Genomic DNA, 18,552 nt, shown 5'->3' on the forward strand with positions numbered 1-18,552 from the left:
TATGACATAGAACTGGAGGAATAGTTAACAAATACATCGTGTGAGAGTTAGGATCGAAATAAATTTCAACAGGCTAAAACATTGGACAAAATCTAATAATAGATACATTGTATTTAAAATGCAGTTTAACCAGAGAGGAAGAGTTGATACTTATTCTTTCCAAGGCCAGTCCTTCTAGTTATCTCCTTTATCCCACCCCTTCCTGCCTCCTCCAGATTTCCCCTATCATTATATCAACTGTCTGCTCTCTAATTTTCAAATTTTCTTTATCTGCTGGTTCCTTCTTTGGCAGCATACTTCTTTACAAGCACACTCAGACTTCTCTTTTCCTTTAAAAACCTTTACTTGACTGTGGTTGTTTAGTCTTATGTCTCTCTCCCTTTTCACAGCCAAATTCTCTGCAGTAGGGGTAAAAAGAGCCAGATATGGAGTCAGAGAATCTGAATTCAAAACATGCCTCTTTCACTTATTAGATGTGGACACTTGAGAGCAAGTCACATCATCTCTGTGGGACCTCAGTTTTGTAATCTGTAAAATGTGGGGATTGGACTGGATGTTTTATAAGGCCCCTTCTAGCTCTACGTCAGTGATCTATGATCGTAGAAAAAGCTGTTTACACTTCTTGCCTCCATTTTCTCCTCTCCCATTTACTTTTCCAGCCACTTTAAAATGTCTGTCTTCTGACCTTACTACTACTCAACCTTACTCTCTTCAAGCATACCAGTGATCTCTGAATTGCTAAGTACAATCATCTTTTCTCAGTACTCCTCTTTTTTGATCTCTGTGCTGCATTTGATACTTTACTGTTGACCATCCCTTCTTTCTGGATAGTCTCTCCTTTATGGGTTTTCATAACACTGTTCTTATTGGTATGGTATTCTTTTTGTCTAATTGTTCCTTTGCAGAGTTGTCATGATCCTTTGCAGGATTGTCATGATCCCGTGGCCTACCCTCTATTTGTGAATGTACTTCAAGGCTCTGTCCTGAGCCATCTTATTGTCTTGCTGTACAATTTCACTTTTAGTAATCTTTGTAGCTCCCATGGGTGCAGCTATCATCTTTATCCTTATGGTTCCCAAATATACGTGTTTAGCCCTCATCTCTTTATTATATTCCAGTTCTACATCACCAGCTGCCTGCTGTTCCTCTGCACTTGCATGCCCCATCATAATCTCAAACTCAACATGTCTAAAACAGAATTCCTCATCTTTTCCTCCTAACTTTCCTATTTTGAGGATACTAGCATCTTTGTAGTCTCTCAGGTTTGTATTTTATCCTTGACTTAAAAGCTCTTCACTGTCTCTCTACCTCCAACCTTCTCACCAGCTCCATGTCTAATCAGTTACCAAGTCTTGGCAATTCTCACTTCACAGCATGTCCTTTCTCTATTCGCAACGCAGCCACCTTACTTTGGATTTATCACCTCTCTCCTAACCCACAGCAATAGCCTCCTGATTGTTAGTTGTCTCTCTGTCAAGTCTGCCCTCCACCAAGTTTTATTCTGGAAATACAGGTCTGGTCATGTCGCTTTCCTGTTCAGGAGTCTTCTTTGGCTTCCTCTATTGCCTGTTGGATAAAATTCTGTTTGGCATTTAAAACCCATCACAATCTTGACTCCAGCCCATTTTCCTGGATTGATTTCACCTCCCCCTCCCTTTTCTTTTCTTTTTTTTTTAAAGGCAATTGGGGTTAAGTGACTTGCCCAGGGTCACACAGCTAGTAAGTGTCAAGTGTTTGGTCTGAGGCCGGATTTGAGCTCAGGTGCTCCTGACTTCAGGGCTGGTGGTCTATCCACTGCGTCACCTAGCTTGTTCTCCCCCCCCCCCAAGTTTCAGCCACTCTGATCTTCAGGCTTCTTTTTACATCTCTGCTCCTGTGAGTTTGTGTAGACTGCCCCTCATGCCTGGAACTCTCTCCCTCTCCACATTTACCTCTTGGAATGCCTGAGCCCTTTCAAGCCTCAGTTCAACTATTACCTCCTACAAAATACTTTTCCCCCACTCCAAAATTACTTTTTTTGTCTTTGTGTACCTAGAACCTGACATAGTACGTGGCATATAGAGGGGGGTCACTTAATAAATGCTTATTGCTTTTAATTGAAAGGCCTTCACTTGACTTAATACAGTTCTTCTAAAAAAGATCTAGGATTTGAGTGACAACTAGATTGGAGTGAGTCAACAGTGTGATATAGCAGCCTGAAAAGCTAATGAGATCTAGCTGCATTAAAAGAGAGCTAGAGAGGTCATAGCACCGCTGTGCCCTGCCTGGCCAGGCCACATGTGTAGTATTGTGTTTAGTTCTGGGAGCTGCATTGTAGGAAGGACATTGTTAAACAAGAGTCACATCCAGAGAATGGCAAGTAGGACTGTGAAGGGCCTCAAAGTCATGCCATTTGCAATTCTAGTGAAGAAACTGGAGATGTTTAGATTGGCAAATAGAACAGTTAGGGGAGTAATGGTAGCTGTGTTAAAATATTTGAAAGTCTGTCATCTAGAGGAGGAGTTAGACTTATTCTGTTTGGCCCTAGAGGACAGAGCTAGAAGCCATGAATTAAAGATGTAAAAGCAGATTTTGGTTGTATTTTAGGGAAAAACTTCATAACTTTTATAGCTACACAAAAGTGAAATAATCTGATTTGGGAGGTAATGTGTACCCCTCATCATTTGAGGTCTTCAAGCAAAGTTTGAATAATCACTCGTCAGTTTTGTTATTGATGAGATTCTCACTCGGTCATGGATTGAACTGGACGGCCTCTGAGGGCCTTTGCAAATGTAAGATTCAATGAATCTATGATATGATATTCAGTATTAAAATAAACAGAGCAAGATCGCATATTCTTTGTACCTCTTAGTCAATTATAATTGTACAAATGTAGCCTGCTTGGGAAAATTTTTTTTTCTATGAACTCCCCGTTCTCTTCTCATAGTTTTTCTAAGGATATATTCAATATATGCATAGATTACATGTGTGTAGCTTTAGAGCTGAGTGCAGGATACTTCCTGGCTGGATTCCACTATTGCTTTCCTAGGTAGTTTTCCTCTGCCACCAGCCAGGACAGAAGGATTTCTTCTCCAAAGACTGTGCACTTAGGTTTCAGAGCCTTCTCTTTTTGATATCTCCTTTCATACCCATTTCCTATAATGTCCATTTTATCACAGCACAGATAGTCTGTAATTTTAAAGTTCATAAATTATCTTATTACTGTGCTGTGAAATCTTAGGATATGGATTGTATACAGAATAACTAAACTCTAAAGGATGTATTCTTTCCCCCTATTATCATCTGAATTGACTTAAAAGCTTATTACCTCCTTATTACCCTTCCTATTTCACTTAGTACAACTCAGCAAACATTTATTAAACATCTACCTTGTGCAAGGCATTGCGCTAAATTGTAGTGGTAATGGTACCAATAAGTAGTAATGATGACTTATCTATAGCACCTTGAGGTTCAGAAAGTGCTTCCCTCACAACAGCCCCATGAGGGAGCGCTTGGTAATATCTTTATGCCTGTTTTACAGCTGAATCAACCAAGCAACTTGCCTGTTAACACACATTAGAGTCTGGGTCAGTGCTTTTTCAGCTATATCTCATTGCATTTATGATAAAGATAGTTTAAAATTTTTCCTTCTTAAAAAAAAATTTCAAGTGATAATCCTAATACCAGAGGATTTATGAAGTATCTAGTTCAAAGTCTGTACAAATTCTATTTGATATAAAATTATTTTGGCTTAAAATAAGAAAAATATAATTATTTTAGATCACTCTCAGAATATTAAGCTAAAATGCAAATGAAATATTTATTTGGGAAAATAAGAGTACCTCTTTATGAAACTAAGATACTCTTCCTACTGTAGTAAGATTTTATATCTATATCTCTCTATATTTTTTTTACTGCTAAGAGCAACAAGAATTAGTTTTAAGGCTTTTGTTAGTAACGAAAGACTGACATTTTATCTTAAATATTCTCAGGGGCATTGTTATTTGTCTAGAGACCAAAATGCCTTCCAGCCAAATATGTGACATTTCAAATATCTTAAAGCTACATTGCATTTTTTTATGTTGCTCATTAGTGATATGAATACATTCTTGGGGAGGAAGGGCCAAACAAGAAACTTGGTAGGAACAGATTTGGGAGCAGAGTATATGGATACCTGTGCTGTTAAAGCTTTTTGTTTTGGGGGGTGTATTATATCCTGTGAAAGGGAGATGTGTGCTAGATGAGATTTTCCAGCTCACAGATCCACAAATTATTACATAATTTATAGAAAAAAGCCAGAAGTTAAGCAGTAGCAATTTTCTGTTATAGCGCACATCCATAGACACTGGGTCAGCCTTCTCTTTGTGTAAATTGGCCTTTTTCATTTCTGCATGGAACTATATAGGTTCATGTTATTGCAGTCGAAGAATGTACAAGTTTGGAGCTATTGAATTCTGAATTTTCATCTGAGCTGAGAAAGGAAAGGTAAAATAAGCAAAAGAGAAGATAACCATAAAACAATTTGGGATTGGTTAAACCAAGTTCCAAGTAGTATAAACAAATAAACCATCTGACTGTTAAATTTAATAGAAGAGGAAAATGTAAACATATACATGTTTATTTAAAGGTTGAAAACAACCATTCTAAACATAAATGTGATTGAATTAAATTCCCTAATAAAAAGAGAGTGGAAGGGTAGAAGAATAGTTTTGGGTTTTTTTGGGTTTTTTTTTTTTTTGCTTTTTGGTGAGGCAGTCGGGGTTAAAGTGATGTGCCCAGGGTCACACAGCTGGAAGTGTCAACAGTGTCTGAAGCCAGATTTGAACTCAGATCCTCCTGACTCCAAGGCCGGAGCTCTGTCTGCTGTGCCACCTAGCTGCCCCCTGGAAGAATAGATTTTTAAAAGTTTCTGCATCTAAGAAACACATCTAAAACATACAGAGTGAAAATTCCAGAATAGATCATTAAGGACATGGTTGGTAAACACTTGTAAAAGGAAGGGGTTATTACAGAGAATGACCATAACTTCACCAAGAACAAATCACTCCTGATCAACCTAATTCTTTTTCTTTATTCTCTTCTCTCTCTCTCTCTCTGGCTCTCTTTTCTTCTCCTTCTCCTCCCTCTCCTCTCCTTTCTTCTCCTTTCCTCTGTTTTTACTTTTTTTTCCTAAACTGAATCATTTACATGGTACTCTTAAGGTCTTCAAAGTGCTTTTACATATATTATTTCATTTAGCCCTCACAAAATTATTCACATTTTTTTATAGGTGAAGAAATTTAGCCTGACATAAAGTTAAGTAGCGGGTCACGCAGCTAAAAAGTTTCAGAGGAAGGATTCCAATTCTGGTCTTCCTGTCTCCAAGTTTATCAGTTGTGTCAATTAATAGAGGAGAATGCTATTAACATAATTTATGTAGATTTTAGCAAAGCTTTTGATAAAATGTCTCTTATTTTTGTGGAGAAGATGGAGAAATGTAGACTAGCTGATAGAATTTGGTGGATCCAAAACTAGTTGTATTGATGTGTACTAAAAGTAGGTGTTAAGGTTCAATGTCAATGTGACAAGAGATCTATGATGTGAGTATCTCAGGAGGCTGTGCTTGGCTCTCTGTAACAGTTTTTATTAGTGGTAGACAGAGATTCATCAAATTTGTAGATGACTCTAAGCTGGAGTAATAGCACAATGGATGATAGGATGAGAAAGGATCTTGACAGATTTAGAGCATGAGGCTGAATCTAATAAAATGAAATTCAATAAAGGTAAATGTAAAGTCTTAATTTAAGTATAAAAATTAACTTTATAAGTATAAGATGGTAGAAGCATGGATAGACAGCAAATATTCTAAAAAAACATTGGGGGTTTTAGTGAACTACAAGTACAATATGAGTTAGTCATATAATTTTCCAGCCAAAAAAGGTTATACAATGTTGGGTTACATTAAGATAGGCATACCTTCCAGGAATAGGGAGGTGATAGTCCCATCGTATTCCATTCTGAACACCACTGTTCAAGAAGAACGTTAATAAGCTGGGTAGTGTTCCACAGAGGACAACTAGGATAATGAAGGACTTTGAGTCTATGTCTTATAAAGATCAGTTGAAGGAAATAGGGAAGTTTAGCTCAATGAAAAGAAGACTTGGGAGGAAACTTGGTAGTTGGATTCCAGTGCTTAAAGGGCTGTCATGTGGATGTGGGGTTAGACTTGTTCTGTTTGGCCCTAGAGTGCAGAACCAGGAGCAATGAGGAACATTTAGTCTTGATGGCAAACTTGTGAACAATTAGAGTCATTGAAAAATGTAATGGGCTGCTTTCGGGGGTAGTGGGTTTCCTCCCCTTGGAGGTCTTCAGGGAAAGAGTGAATGACCAGTTGGGTGTTTTATATAGTAGGATTTCCTTGAATGTCTGAATTGAGCTAGATGTCTGCTGAGGTCCCTTCAATCTTTCAAATTTTGTGAATTCTGTGAAAATGAAGAAATAGAACAAAATCTCTTTCCAGTGACTCTGAATGCATGATTTGCAATTGTAATCTGAGGTTATATAATAATAAAAACATGATAATATCAAGAGAGACAAACAAAAACTACATTTGCCTAAAGAATGTATGGACAATGAAAAATAACAGTATTGAATGTATATGTGCCAAAGGACTAGAAAATAATTGCATACTGCCCAAGTTAAAAGAAAAAATTATCACAGTGCTTGGCACATAATAGACACTTAATAAATATTGATTGATTGAAAAACCTAGGAAAATTACAAAAAGACATTGATAGTAACACAGAAATAGTAGGAGACATTAATATCTGTCTCTTACAAACCCAACACAAAAGTAAATAAGGAAAATATAGAGAGGAATAAATTACTAGAAAAACTAGATTTGGCTGCCCTGTATCAATTTCTGAATGGGAATATTAGCAATATACATTTCCTAGCATTTGATCATACATTTATAAAAATTATTCATGTGCTAGAGCATAAAGGAATCAAATACCAAGAAAGGCTTAAAAATAAATATCCTTTAACAACTGTAATGTTGATAAAAAATAGTAACAAATCAAGGAAATAAGAACATGCTGAATTGTGAGAGCAAATTATAGAAGCAATAAATAATTATGTTAAAGATAATGATGGCCATATCAAAACCACAAAACTTATGGGGTGCAGCTAAAGTAGCTGTTGGGGAAAATTTTATAGTTCAGAAACATTAGCAAAATAGAGAGAGGGAATTGAGCATGCAGTTAATTAGATGAGAAAATAATTCAGCAGTTCTGAATCAAGTACAAAAGTAGACATACTAAAACAAAAAAGGCTAGAAAAACTTAAAGCAAAGAACCTCATAATGCTTAAGAGCTGGTGTTTTTGAAAAGACTGACAAAATCAAAAAAAGACATACAAATCAACTTATGAAAAAAGGGCACAAAATGAATTCACAACAGAGGAAAAATAAAATTATCAGCAACTGCTATAACAGTTACATGCCAGCAAAACTGGAAATTCAAAAGAAATTGATAAATACTTAAATATAAAATACCCAAACTAATAAAACACAAAGAGAGATCTTAACCAAATCTCAGGGGGAAAAAAAATCAAACATATAGAATTATAGAACCATAATGTTCTGACCCTGAGGTCATAGGATCATAGACTTTACAGCAGGAAGGGACTTTAGTTCATCCTCTTATTTTACAGATGAAGAAACAGGTGCAGAATTGGTCAGGTGACTGCTTTAATTAAGGTCCTTTAGGTATAGTAAGTAGCAGAGGTGGAATTTTAACCCATGTTAACGGTGGTTTGATGTTGTACATCATTTGATGTTGACATCAAATGCAGCACACTTTCTACTGTGCCTAGTCGTCTTTTTGTTGTTTAGTATTTGTTGTTGATGAGTAGTTTCTCAGCTGTGTCTGACGTTTTATAACTCCATTGTTTAGTATAGTTGTTCATAATTAAAATGCAGCACATTTCAAACCAGCTTTCATTTGCCCTCAGAAAAATACAGTTCAGTCCTTTTCCAACTTAGTACAATTTCAGATCATATGGGTTAATGTAGTTATTCATTAAAGATAGGTTTAACCGTATTTTGACTAAATCAGCCAAGTGGTATTAAAGCAATATCTGAGTTAAAGCATTAAAGCATTGAGTTGATAAGCTGTATTTTCTCTATTCTGTATTATAGACATTGTAGTGTTGCTTGAGTTTCGCTTAAAAATTTTTTCTCACTTATCTTTGTGGTGTTCCTAAGTCAGTTCTTTTTTTTGGGGGGGAAAGGGTAGGATGCAAGGGGAGAGACTTTTGCAGAATCACATAGCTACTAAGTATCTGAGGCCAAATATGAACTCAGACCCTCCTGACTCCAGGGCTGGTGCTAAGTCAGTTCTTTGGAGGGAAAATAAGTTTAACTTGTTATGTGCTTCTTGAAGGAAATAAAAGGGTAGTTAATGGAATTTTTTTGCTCTTAAACCAGTGCTATTTAACATGTAGTTACAGTAAGAGTAAGCTGAAAGACAGGTCTGCAGCATCTTTCTGGTACACAGAACTTAATATGTTCGTGTATATTTTTCAAGTAATCACACTAGCATTCTTTGGAATGCTTCTTTCAAATGGTTCTTGTTAATTTCAGTTTTGGATTTAGTGGTATAAGCTGCTATCATGTTAATATCCTGTTTTTGGACTAGAACCTGGAAAACTTTAATATTTGCAGATTTGTAGATTCTGCTTTGCCAAATTAGTTGTAGGGCAATCTTTGTATCTCATTTTTGTTGACAGATTGACTCTAAATAGAAAAAACAGCACAGCAGGAGTTAAAATCTGAACAGAAACTACTCATTGTTCTATAACCTTCTTAACTTTTTTTCCCCTTGCAGGAAATGACCTAAAGGCCTTACAAATACATTTGTGCATTCTTGCCTCAGACTTTACAATTAAGCATAAACTCAATCTGGAAGCAACACTTATTAATGTTACAAAGGAAACAACTACCTCAGAAAACAGAAGGAAAGGAAGAGGCAGCGTGGCAACTTGAAATAACAAATACTCCAATTTTTAATAACTTGACTTAAGAAAAAAGAAGACATTTTATTTTGTTTTTCCTGCAGCATTAAGAAGAAACACTACAGGTAAATGGATTTGGCAGACAGGCTCTGTCAAAATAATGCAGAGATTTGATCTGTTAGAAGGACTTAGTTTAAAATAAAGATTCTCTGCACTGCTTTTATAGTTGCTGTTGATCAGTGTATGGGTTTTTTTTGTTTTTGTTTTACTTTTCTGGTATACTAATGGAAAATATTAAGATACTACATTTTAAAAATTAAAGTAATTTTCTGCCAGTATAAAAAGTATCAGGTGTCAAAATATTCTGGCAAAATAATTATAAGTACAAGATTTTCTCTTTTTGACAACTGCATCTTCTTATGGAGAGAGTAGAATACTAAACAGGAAAGACTTTTAGTTTTCATTTTTGTGAATTGTACCCGCAGCGGGACTGCATTGGAAACAGACTCTGCAAACCTGCCACTCTCCTTGTTGCTGAGACACACTGTGGAGGTGCCTGCCTGTTGGAAATGCCTTTTATGGAACTTTTGTTTGCAGTCCTATACTATTATTATACATAACCACGATTCTCAAGGAAGAGAATTGGAAAACTGAAATTCAAGGACTTTTGGACAATTTCTTACTTATGTATTGTTGTAGTGCCCAGGAAAGTAAAATGGACTACAAGCGGCGCTTTTTGCTTGGCGGGTCCAAGCAGAAAGTGCAGCAACACCAGCAGTATCCAATGCCTGACCTAGGCAGGACCCTGAGTGCCCCCCTGGCATCAGCTGCCTCAGCATCCCCTTTGGTCTCTGCAGCAGCTGCAAATAGCTGCAACCATGCTGTAGCCCACACTACTCCAATTGCAGACATCCAGCAGGGAATCTCCAAATATCTGGATGCACTCAATGTGTTTTGCCGTGCAAGTACTTTTCTTACAGACCTTTTCAGCAGTGTATTTAGGAACTCCCCCTATTCAAAGGCAGCTATGCAACTGAAGGATGTGCAGGAACATGTCATGGAAGCCGCCAGTAGACTAACAGCAGCGATAAAACCAGAAATAGCAAAAATGCTGATGGAATTGAGCTCTGGAGCTGCTAACTTTAAAGATCAAAAGGAATTCAGTCTCCAGGATATTGAGGTAGAGTATCCTTTTATGTGCTAAATTAATAGTTAAATTTATTTGGTAAGACTAATTATAAAGACAAGTAAATGAATGCTCGTGTTTTGCTAAATAAACACTCCCTGCTTTGCTAGATCAATGTAATAGTCTTTATATTTGTTTAATAATATGAAGTGCTGTCTTAGTATGTTGATTGTTATTTAATCTTTCATCAGGTTTCATGTTAAGTGCAAGATTTATGTCTACTAGGTGAATGTTTTTATTTTGAATTGAGTAGGTTGGTCAAGGTTTAAAAAAGTTACAGTTCTACAGTGTTACCTTTTGCCTTATCAAATTCTAAATCAGTTTCTAAAAGAAAACTTACCCAATTTATTTGCATTCTGAGAGGTATCCTGGAATAATGAGTAGGGAAATGGTCATGGAAGCAGAAAGAACTGAATTCATATCCTGTCTCTGATATATGTTAGCTGTGTGGCCATAGACAAGTTACCCAATTTCTCAGTGCCCGAAGCAGCTCTATAAGACTGTAAGAGTTGCTACAAAGGAGTTGTCTGTGATCAGTGAAGAGAGTTTCGACACCAAGATTTTTCCTGAAATCACTGTCTGAAAGCAGAAAAAACATTTTGCATTGTATTTTTGTAGCTAGAGCAGTAATTGTTATATTGTAGGTACTCAGTAAATATTTTTTGCTTATGTGTCTCACTTGTGAATTGTGAGGCTGTTTTGAATGAATAAGACTAATAATTAACAGTAGACACTTAAATAACAACTTGAAGAGCTTTTCGTAAATTCTTTCATTTGATCTTCAGAGAAATAATGTAACATAAGTATGTAGTTATTATTTTATGTCTTCATTTTACTTTCCCACCAAAATGTGTAGAAAAATCATCAGACAACCAACAAAGTTCAGCCAAGAATAGCTAGAAAGAGAAATTTCATTCAAAATAGTTGTAGAAGCTCTAAAATATTAACAGAATTCATATGGAGTTATAGAAGGTCAAGAATCTAAGGGCTAATAATGAAAAAAAATGTGGGAAGGGGGTCTGTCAGTACTAGATCTCATATTGTACTACAAAGCAGTAATCATAAGAACAGTTTGATACTGTTTGATCAGTGAAAGAGATTGATCAGTGAAGCAGATAAGTCACACTATATAGTAGCAAATAAATATAGTAGCATAGTGTTTGATAAACTCAGAGACCCCACTTATTGAGGGAAAGATTCACTATTTGACAAAATTTCTTAGAAAACTGGACAATAATCTGATAGAAATTGATTTCAATGGACACCTCACACCATATACCAAGATAAATTCCAAAAGGATACATAACAAGTATAAGACATCATACCATAGACAAATTAGACGAGTAAGGAAGAAATTACCTTTTGGATCTATGGGTAGAGTTTATGACTAGAAAATAATAGGATGACAAAAGATAAGAAAGACAGTTTTGATTATATAATATTAAAAAGTTTTTGCACAAACAATTCTAATATAAAAATAGAAGGGAAAATGATAGGATCACAAAAGATAAAAAGGACAATTTAAATTATATAAAGTTAAAAAATGTTTACACAGATAATTCTAATGTAAAAATAGAAGGGCAACAGGTAACTGGGAAAAATCAATTTCAGAGAAAACTAGGTAAATCTTTATGAACTGACACACAGCAAAGTGGCAGAACTCAAAGAACAATTTATATAGTGATGTAGAGAAAATCAACTTTGAAAGACTTTAGAACTCTGATTAATGTAGTGATAAACCATGAGTCCAAAAGAATGAAGATAAAACGCATCAGTTAACCTGAATAATTCTTAACTTGATAGCTTTCATGAATACAGGCAGCACAGAGAAATGGATAAAATGCTGGGCTTTGGAATTAGGAAGACCTCTGACACTTGGTAACTCTGTTACCATAGCCAAGTAACTTAACCTCTTTCTGCTTCAAGCCGCTGGGGTTTATAAACTATTGGTGGAAGAATTTCTTACACCTGGGGTTACCCACTGAGGCAATCAGAGGTCTTTTCTCTATTTAGTAGTTTGCCTGAGGGCTAAAAAGGTTTTGAGCTCAGAGGGCGCAGGATGGGCTTTGTACCTGTGTTCCACATTGTAGGAGTAGCTGACTTTTAAGTGGCTTATCACTGGAAGGTTGATTACTAGGTGTTTTGTTTTTTGGCCATAACAACTCAGTGAAGTAGTCTAGTATAGTAGCTAACAGGCTTCCATGAGTCAGGTGATCTGGATGGATTTAAGAGCCACTACTGACACATCCTGGCTTCATGTCCTTGGGCAGATCTGTTTAACCTCTTAAATTTCCTGGTTACTCTCTGTGACTGTAAGTGAAAAAACAGTTACTAATCTTCACTGATAAAGGGAGTTTTCCTCACTGGGACTTGTACATACCCATGAAATCACAGATATGGTAAAAAAAAACAACTTATAAAGACTATTTGGCAAGACATTGGAACTGTGTTATAGAAATTATAAAGCTATCAGTAAAGGAAATGGGGTACCTAGTTTACTCAGTGTGTAGAATGCCGGGCCTGGAGTCAGGAAGACTCCTCTTTCTGAGCAAATCTGGCCTCATACACTTGTTAGCTTTGTGTTTCTGGGCAAGTCACTTAACCCTATTTTGCTTCAGTTTCTCATCTGTAAAATAATCTGGAGAAGGAAATGGCCAAGTACTCTAGTATCTTTGCCAGGAGAACTCCAAATGGGGTTATTAAGAGTCAGACACAACTGAAACATGACCAGACAACAAAAGGGAGTGCCCATGTTGCTGAAATCATAAGATTTTATTATGTCTTAATTTTTTGAAAACCTATAAAAATAAAATGTAAGACAATAGGTTTCAGATGGAAGAACCTTACAAGGGTGAAGAAGATATTTTTATATAAACTACCATTGTATTTTCTAATAAAAATCTTGAATTTTAGAAATATTAGTGATCCTTAACTATTGCTAAAATAATTCTTAAATGAATTGAGTATTAATTTCCAAGGAGACTATTTATCTGAATAGGGTATGTTTCTAAAATATATGAATTCGCTTATCTATTATATCTTGCTTAGTTTCCTGTTAAATTAATTTTTAAAAACTATAAGCCTAGATTATAGAAATCGATATAGTTACTGGCTGCATGACATCATTTGAAAGAATGTTTTTGGTTCAGTACACATGTGACAGGTAGTATGACATGATAGGAGTGCCAACCTTGAAGTCAGAAAGACTTGGGTTCAAGTCCTGCCTATGATACATAGGAGCTGTGTGATCCTGGTCAGGCCTTAGCAGCCTAAGTAATTAACTGCAAGACTCTGAAGTTTCAGAGCAGTTGTACATGTGCCTTGGTAGAGGGAACTTTCCCACTGGAAGTTGTCTGTCTCAAGACAGGCAAAAAAACCAAAGCAAAACATTTATACAGAGCTGTTATTCTTAGGTGCAATTGAATATAAAAATGTAGTGAAGAAAGGGGAATGTACAATTTTTGTAGAAAGTATTACAGATTTTTGAAACCTTTTTAAAAACTGATTTTTAAAAATGAATCAGTGAAAACTCGAACGTTGTCAGTCAACCAGTAAACATTTATATGTGCTAGGCACTGTGCTAAGTTCTAGAGATACAAAGAAAGGCAGAAGACAATCCCTGCTCTCAAAGAGCTCACAGCCTAATGGGGGAGAAAACATGTAAACAACTATAGACAAGCAAGCTTTATAAAGAATAACCTGGAAATAATCAATAGAAGGAAGGCATTACAATTAAGAGGGACCTTCCTGAGGAAGGTAGGATTTTAGTCAGAACTTGAAAAGAGCTATGATGCAGAGATGAGGAAGGAGCTCATTAACAGGCATTGATGATATCTAGGGAAAATGCCCAGTCAGGAGATGGAGTGTCTTGTATGAGTAACATTAAGGAATCCAGTATCACTGAATGGCAGAGTATGTGATGGGTTGTAAAGTATAAGATGATTGGAAGGGGGGGGTGGGAGGTGGGAGTGGGAGGAAAACAGGTTTTTATGTTACTAAGTACATAGTACTTTCTAGCTTGGTAGAGCCTGCCAGAATTTGCATTTTCTCACCTAGTCATTAAGACCTTAGGGTCACTTCCCTCTCTTGGACAAGTGTCAGAGAAGAACTTGGTACTAAATAATAATAGCTAGCATCTGTAGCACTTTAGAAAACATTTTACATATTTTCTCAGTCCTTCCTCATTAACAACCCTGTGAAGAAGGTGCTATTATTATCCTCATTTTATATATGGATGATGAAACTGAGGCTGAGACTTTCCCAGGGTTACAGAGGTACTAAATATCTGAGGCAAGAGTTGAACGCAAGCTTCTACATTAAAGGACCAGAGGGCTTGGAATATAATATTCCAGAGGTCAAAGGAGATAGGATTAGAGCCAAGAATCACCTGCCCAGCAAAACTGAGTATAATACTTCAGGGGAAAAAAATAGGTATTCAGTAAAATAGAGGACTTTCAAGCATTCTTGATGAAAATTTGACTTTCAAATACAAGACTCAAGAAAAGCATGAAAAGCTAAACAGAAAAGAGAAATCATAAGGGATTTATTAAGGTTGAATTGTTTAAATTCCTACATGGAAAGATGATATTTGTAACTCATGAAACCTTCATCAGTATTAGAGTAGTTGGAGGGGAAAAAAATTATGTATACATATACAGATACATAAGAGGGCACAGGGTGAGCTGAAGATGAAGGGGTAATATCTGGAGAATAAAATTAATGGGTGAGAGAGGATTATACTGGGAGAAGGAGAAAAGGAGAGGTAGAATGGGGTAAATTATCTCACATAAAACAGACCAGAAAAAGCTTTTACAGTGGAGGAGAAGTGGGGGAAGGTGAGAAGGAATGAGTGTATCTTAATCTCATTGGATTTGGCTTAAGAAGGGAATACCATACACACTCAGTTGGGTATGGAAATCTATCTTACCCTACAGGAAAAAAGGGGGAAAGGGGATAAGAGAGAGAGGGGATGATAAAGGGGAGGGCAGATTGGGGGAGAGGGGGTAATCAGAAGCAAACACTTTTGAGGAGGGACAGGGTCACACGAGAGAATAGAATAAATGGGGGGGCAGAATAGGCTGAAGGAAAATATAGTTAGTTTTTCACAACGTGACTACTATGGAAGTGTTTTGCATGACTACACATGTATAGCCTGTATTGAGCTGCTTTGCCTTCTTGGTGAGGGTGTGTGGGGAGGGAGGAAGGGAGAAAATTTGGAACCCAAAGTTTTAAAAACAAATGTTAAAAATTGTTTTCACATGCAACTGGGAAATAAGATATACAGGCAATGGGGTATAGAAATCTGTCCTGTCATACAGGAAAATTGAAGGGGAAGGGGATAAGAGAAGGGGGAGGAGGGAGATCAAAGGGAGGGTAGACTAGGGGAAGGGGTATTTGGAATGTACACCTTCTTGGGGTGGGGAAAGGGATGAGATGGGGAGAAAATTTGGAACTCACAATCTTAGAGAAGTGAATGTTAAAAACTAAAAATAAAAAAATTAATAGGATAAAAATTAAAAAAAAAAGATTTGAACACGGGTCTTCCTAACACAAAGTCCAGCACTGTGCATTCTTCCACTCAGCTGTGTGACTAATGATCCAGTTACTTAGAGCCATGGTAGAGGGAAAAGAATGCTTAATGTGGCGTAATGTGAGATCTGGGTTCGAATGCAGAGTCCAGTACTTGTTGGCTATTTGGTCACGGACAGGTCCTACGATAGTAGTGAGTCAAGCATTTTTAAGCACTTAGTATGTGTCAGGCACAGTGCTAAGCACTAGGGATAAAGAAAGGCAAAAACATAGCCCTCTGCCCTCAAGGAGCTCGTATTTACATAAGGAAGACAACAGTGAAATACCAGCCTTATAAAGTTATTGTAAATAAAGTACTTTATAAACATTATTGCTTATTTTTTCCTTTTATATTTACCTTTCTAGCTTTCATTGTTTCCCTTCACTTACTCAATGTGGTAGCCAAAAGGAGCTACCAGTGTTTTTCCAGCTCATATAATGCTTCTCTGCCTCATTTTCCCCTTATACTTCCTCCAGTCAGAAGTATCTTTTGGTAGAACTCTCACAACACTTTTCTTTGTATCTCTCTTATGTGTTTATAATATTCTACCTTGTATTAGAGCTCTTTGTCTACATGGTTTATCTTCTCTACTACATTATAAATTCTCCAAGAACAAAAGCTGTCTTATTTATCTTCATATCCCTTAACAGGGGATATGCTTGAACGTAGCGGGTACTTTCTTAATGTCTGTTGCATTGAATTTATCAAATGACTAAAAATGCCAGACTGACACATTGGATTTTGTCTCATAAATCCTCAAGTTAAATTTCTTTATTGTCAATGAGTATTATGCTGAATGAACTTGAAATATCGGGTCACTTCAGCCACCGTGGGGAGCAGATAGTGGCTCAAGGCAGCAGTGGTGGCAGCAGCCTAGCTCAGATTTTCTCCCAAAGATTTATGTGGACCACATTTCTCACATGCAATCCTAAACTATAATCAACTGTAATTAAAACAGCTACTGTATATTTAAGGTTATAGTATAAAATGACCCTCTAGAACTCACTAATCTCTTTCAGTTTATAAAGCTTGGCATAACTAGTAACCTCCTCTTCTCACCAGTCTGTTTAACTGTCTTAAAGAAGATAACTCTTTAAGTACAAACTTATATGGTTTGATCAAGAGTTAGCATACTCTTGATACTAGTGTGTTATACTTGGAATTTAGAAAAACCTGAATGTGAATCCTGCCCCTGACACTTAACTGGCTTTGTGACCATGGCTGAGCAAGTTACTTTACCTCTTTAAGTCTCAGTTTCCTCATCTGTAAAATGAAGATAACACCTGTAGTATTTTCCTCACAAAGTTGTTGTGAGACTCGATTTGAGCTAATACAGTGTATGAAAATTCTTAGGGCAACTTTAAGCTATTAAAACTTAAAACTGTGCTAAGACTTTTGGGAAAGTATATATATAAATGTCAGGTCAAGCTAGATCTGTGGCAAAGACAAATATCTTTCTGCAGTTGCATAGAGAAACATCTCACCTTGCCCTTTGCTCAATGGTGCCATATCATTCTAACACTGCAGTTTAAAAAAATGAAGTAATTTGGATCCCAGAGCTGAGGGTAAACTTTGGACTGCATGCCATTCTGGTCTTTCCCTGCTCCCAAGCCTCCTAGGACTTACAAAAACAAACAAAAAATCCTGGCCACCTGCCTGCTCCTGAACTTCTGTTTAGATTATTTTTATCTTTGAGAGATGGGAGCAGAGTTAGTCAGGCCCCTTGGGTAGAATTCACCTTTGCCAGACCTCCAACTCCTTCCAATCTATAAATAGTTCCTTACTGTCTCAGAACTGGCCTCCTGCCAAGGGAAGGCAACTAGATGGATTTTTAGTCCTGGAAAAGATGTAATAGAAGAGAAGAGGAAGAGTAAGGGTATTCACTTGTGCCCTTTCCTATTCTTTTACTATGCTCATCATAAATGCTGACTCTTTTTTCACATGTGATATGTTAGTCTTCGGAGTGTACTTATGAATAGTTTATGGGGATCCTTGCAATGAGAATAGTTGGCCTTTGACCTTGCTTTGTTTTTCTGTATGTGGCCAGTCTAGGTAGGCTGCCAAGCGAATCAGTGCTAGTAAATTTATGTTTGCTCCTTCTTAAATAGAGGAATTTTATGTTCCTATGGTAATGCATTTGCTATCTTCCAGTGATTTTAGTAACTCACTCTCTACTATGTATCTACTATTATCTCTACTGTGTGAACAAACTGGCAGACACATTTTTTAAAAAGTCTTGTTAATTTAATTTTGATTTTCATTTTGGTGGTAATTAATTTTTTTTAATATATTGAATGTTTTATTTGTACTCCAATAACATGTAAAAAAATCTTTAATATTCGTTATTTAAAATTTTGAATTCAAAATTCTCTCCTCCTCCTCCCTCATTGGGAAGGCAGTTTGATGTAAGTTATCCATGTGCAGTCATGCAAAACGTTTTTCCATATGAGTCATGTTGTGAAAGAAAACAGACAAAAAACCCTTAAGAAATATAAAAGAAGTTTTTTAAAAATGCTTTCATCTGCACTTAGACTCTGTTAGTGCTCTTTCTGGAAATGGAAAACATTTTTCATTGTAAGTTCTTCAAAATTGTCTTGAATCATTGTGTTGCTGAGAATAGCCAAGTTATTCATAGTTGATCATTGTACAACATTGCTGTTACTGTGTATAATGTTCTCCTGGTTTTGCTCATTTCACTTTACATCAGTTCATGTAACTCCTTACAGGTTTTTCTCAGAGCATGTTGCGCATCATTTCTTATAGCACAATAGTATTCTGTCACAATCATACACCATAACTTTTTTGTCCCTTACTGCCTCAGAAC

The 18,552-nt window shown here is 36.4% G+C and overlaps 1 protein-coding gene across 3 annotated transcripts in view; it reads left to right on the forward strand.

The window, feature by feature from the left end:
* Positions 1–18,552, forward strand: part of GARRE1 (granule associated Rac and RHOG effector 1) — a 117,132-nt gene that overhangs the window by 34,355 nt on the left and 64,225 nt on the right. For 2 of the 3 annotated variants that reach the window (XM_020985014.2, XM_020985015.2), the window contains one exon: positions 8,847–10,153. In XM_020985014.2, coding sequence (XP_020840673.1) covers positions 9,659–10,153 — 495 coding nt within the window. In that variant the 5' untranslated portion in view covers positions 8,847–9,658. The remainder of the gene's footprint in view (positions 1–8,846; positions 10,154–18,552) is intronic. The other variant, XM_020985016.2, reaches the window with a different exon arrangement.

The sequence above is a fragment of the Phascolarctos cinereus genome, unplaced genomic scaffold (assembly GCF_003287225.1).
Source record: "Phascolarctos cinereus isolate Bilbo 61053 unplaced genomic scaffold, phaCin_HiC Scaffold_2;HRSCAF=192, whole genome shotgun sequence".
Taxonomy (NCBI): Eukaryota; Metazoa; Chordata; class Mammalia; order Diprotodontia; family Phascolarctidae; genus Phascolarctos; species Phascolarctos cinereus.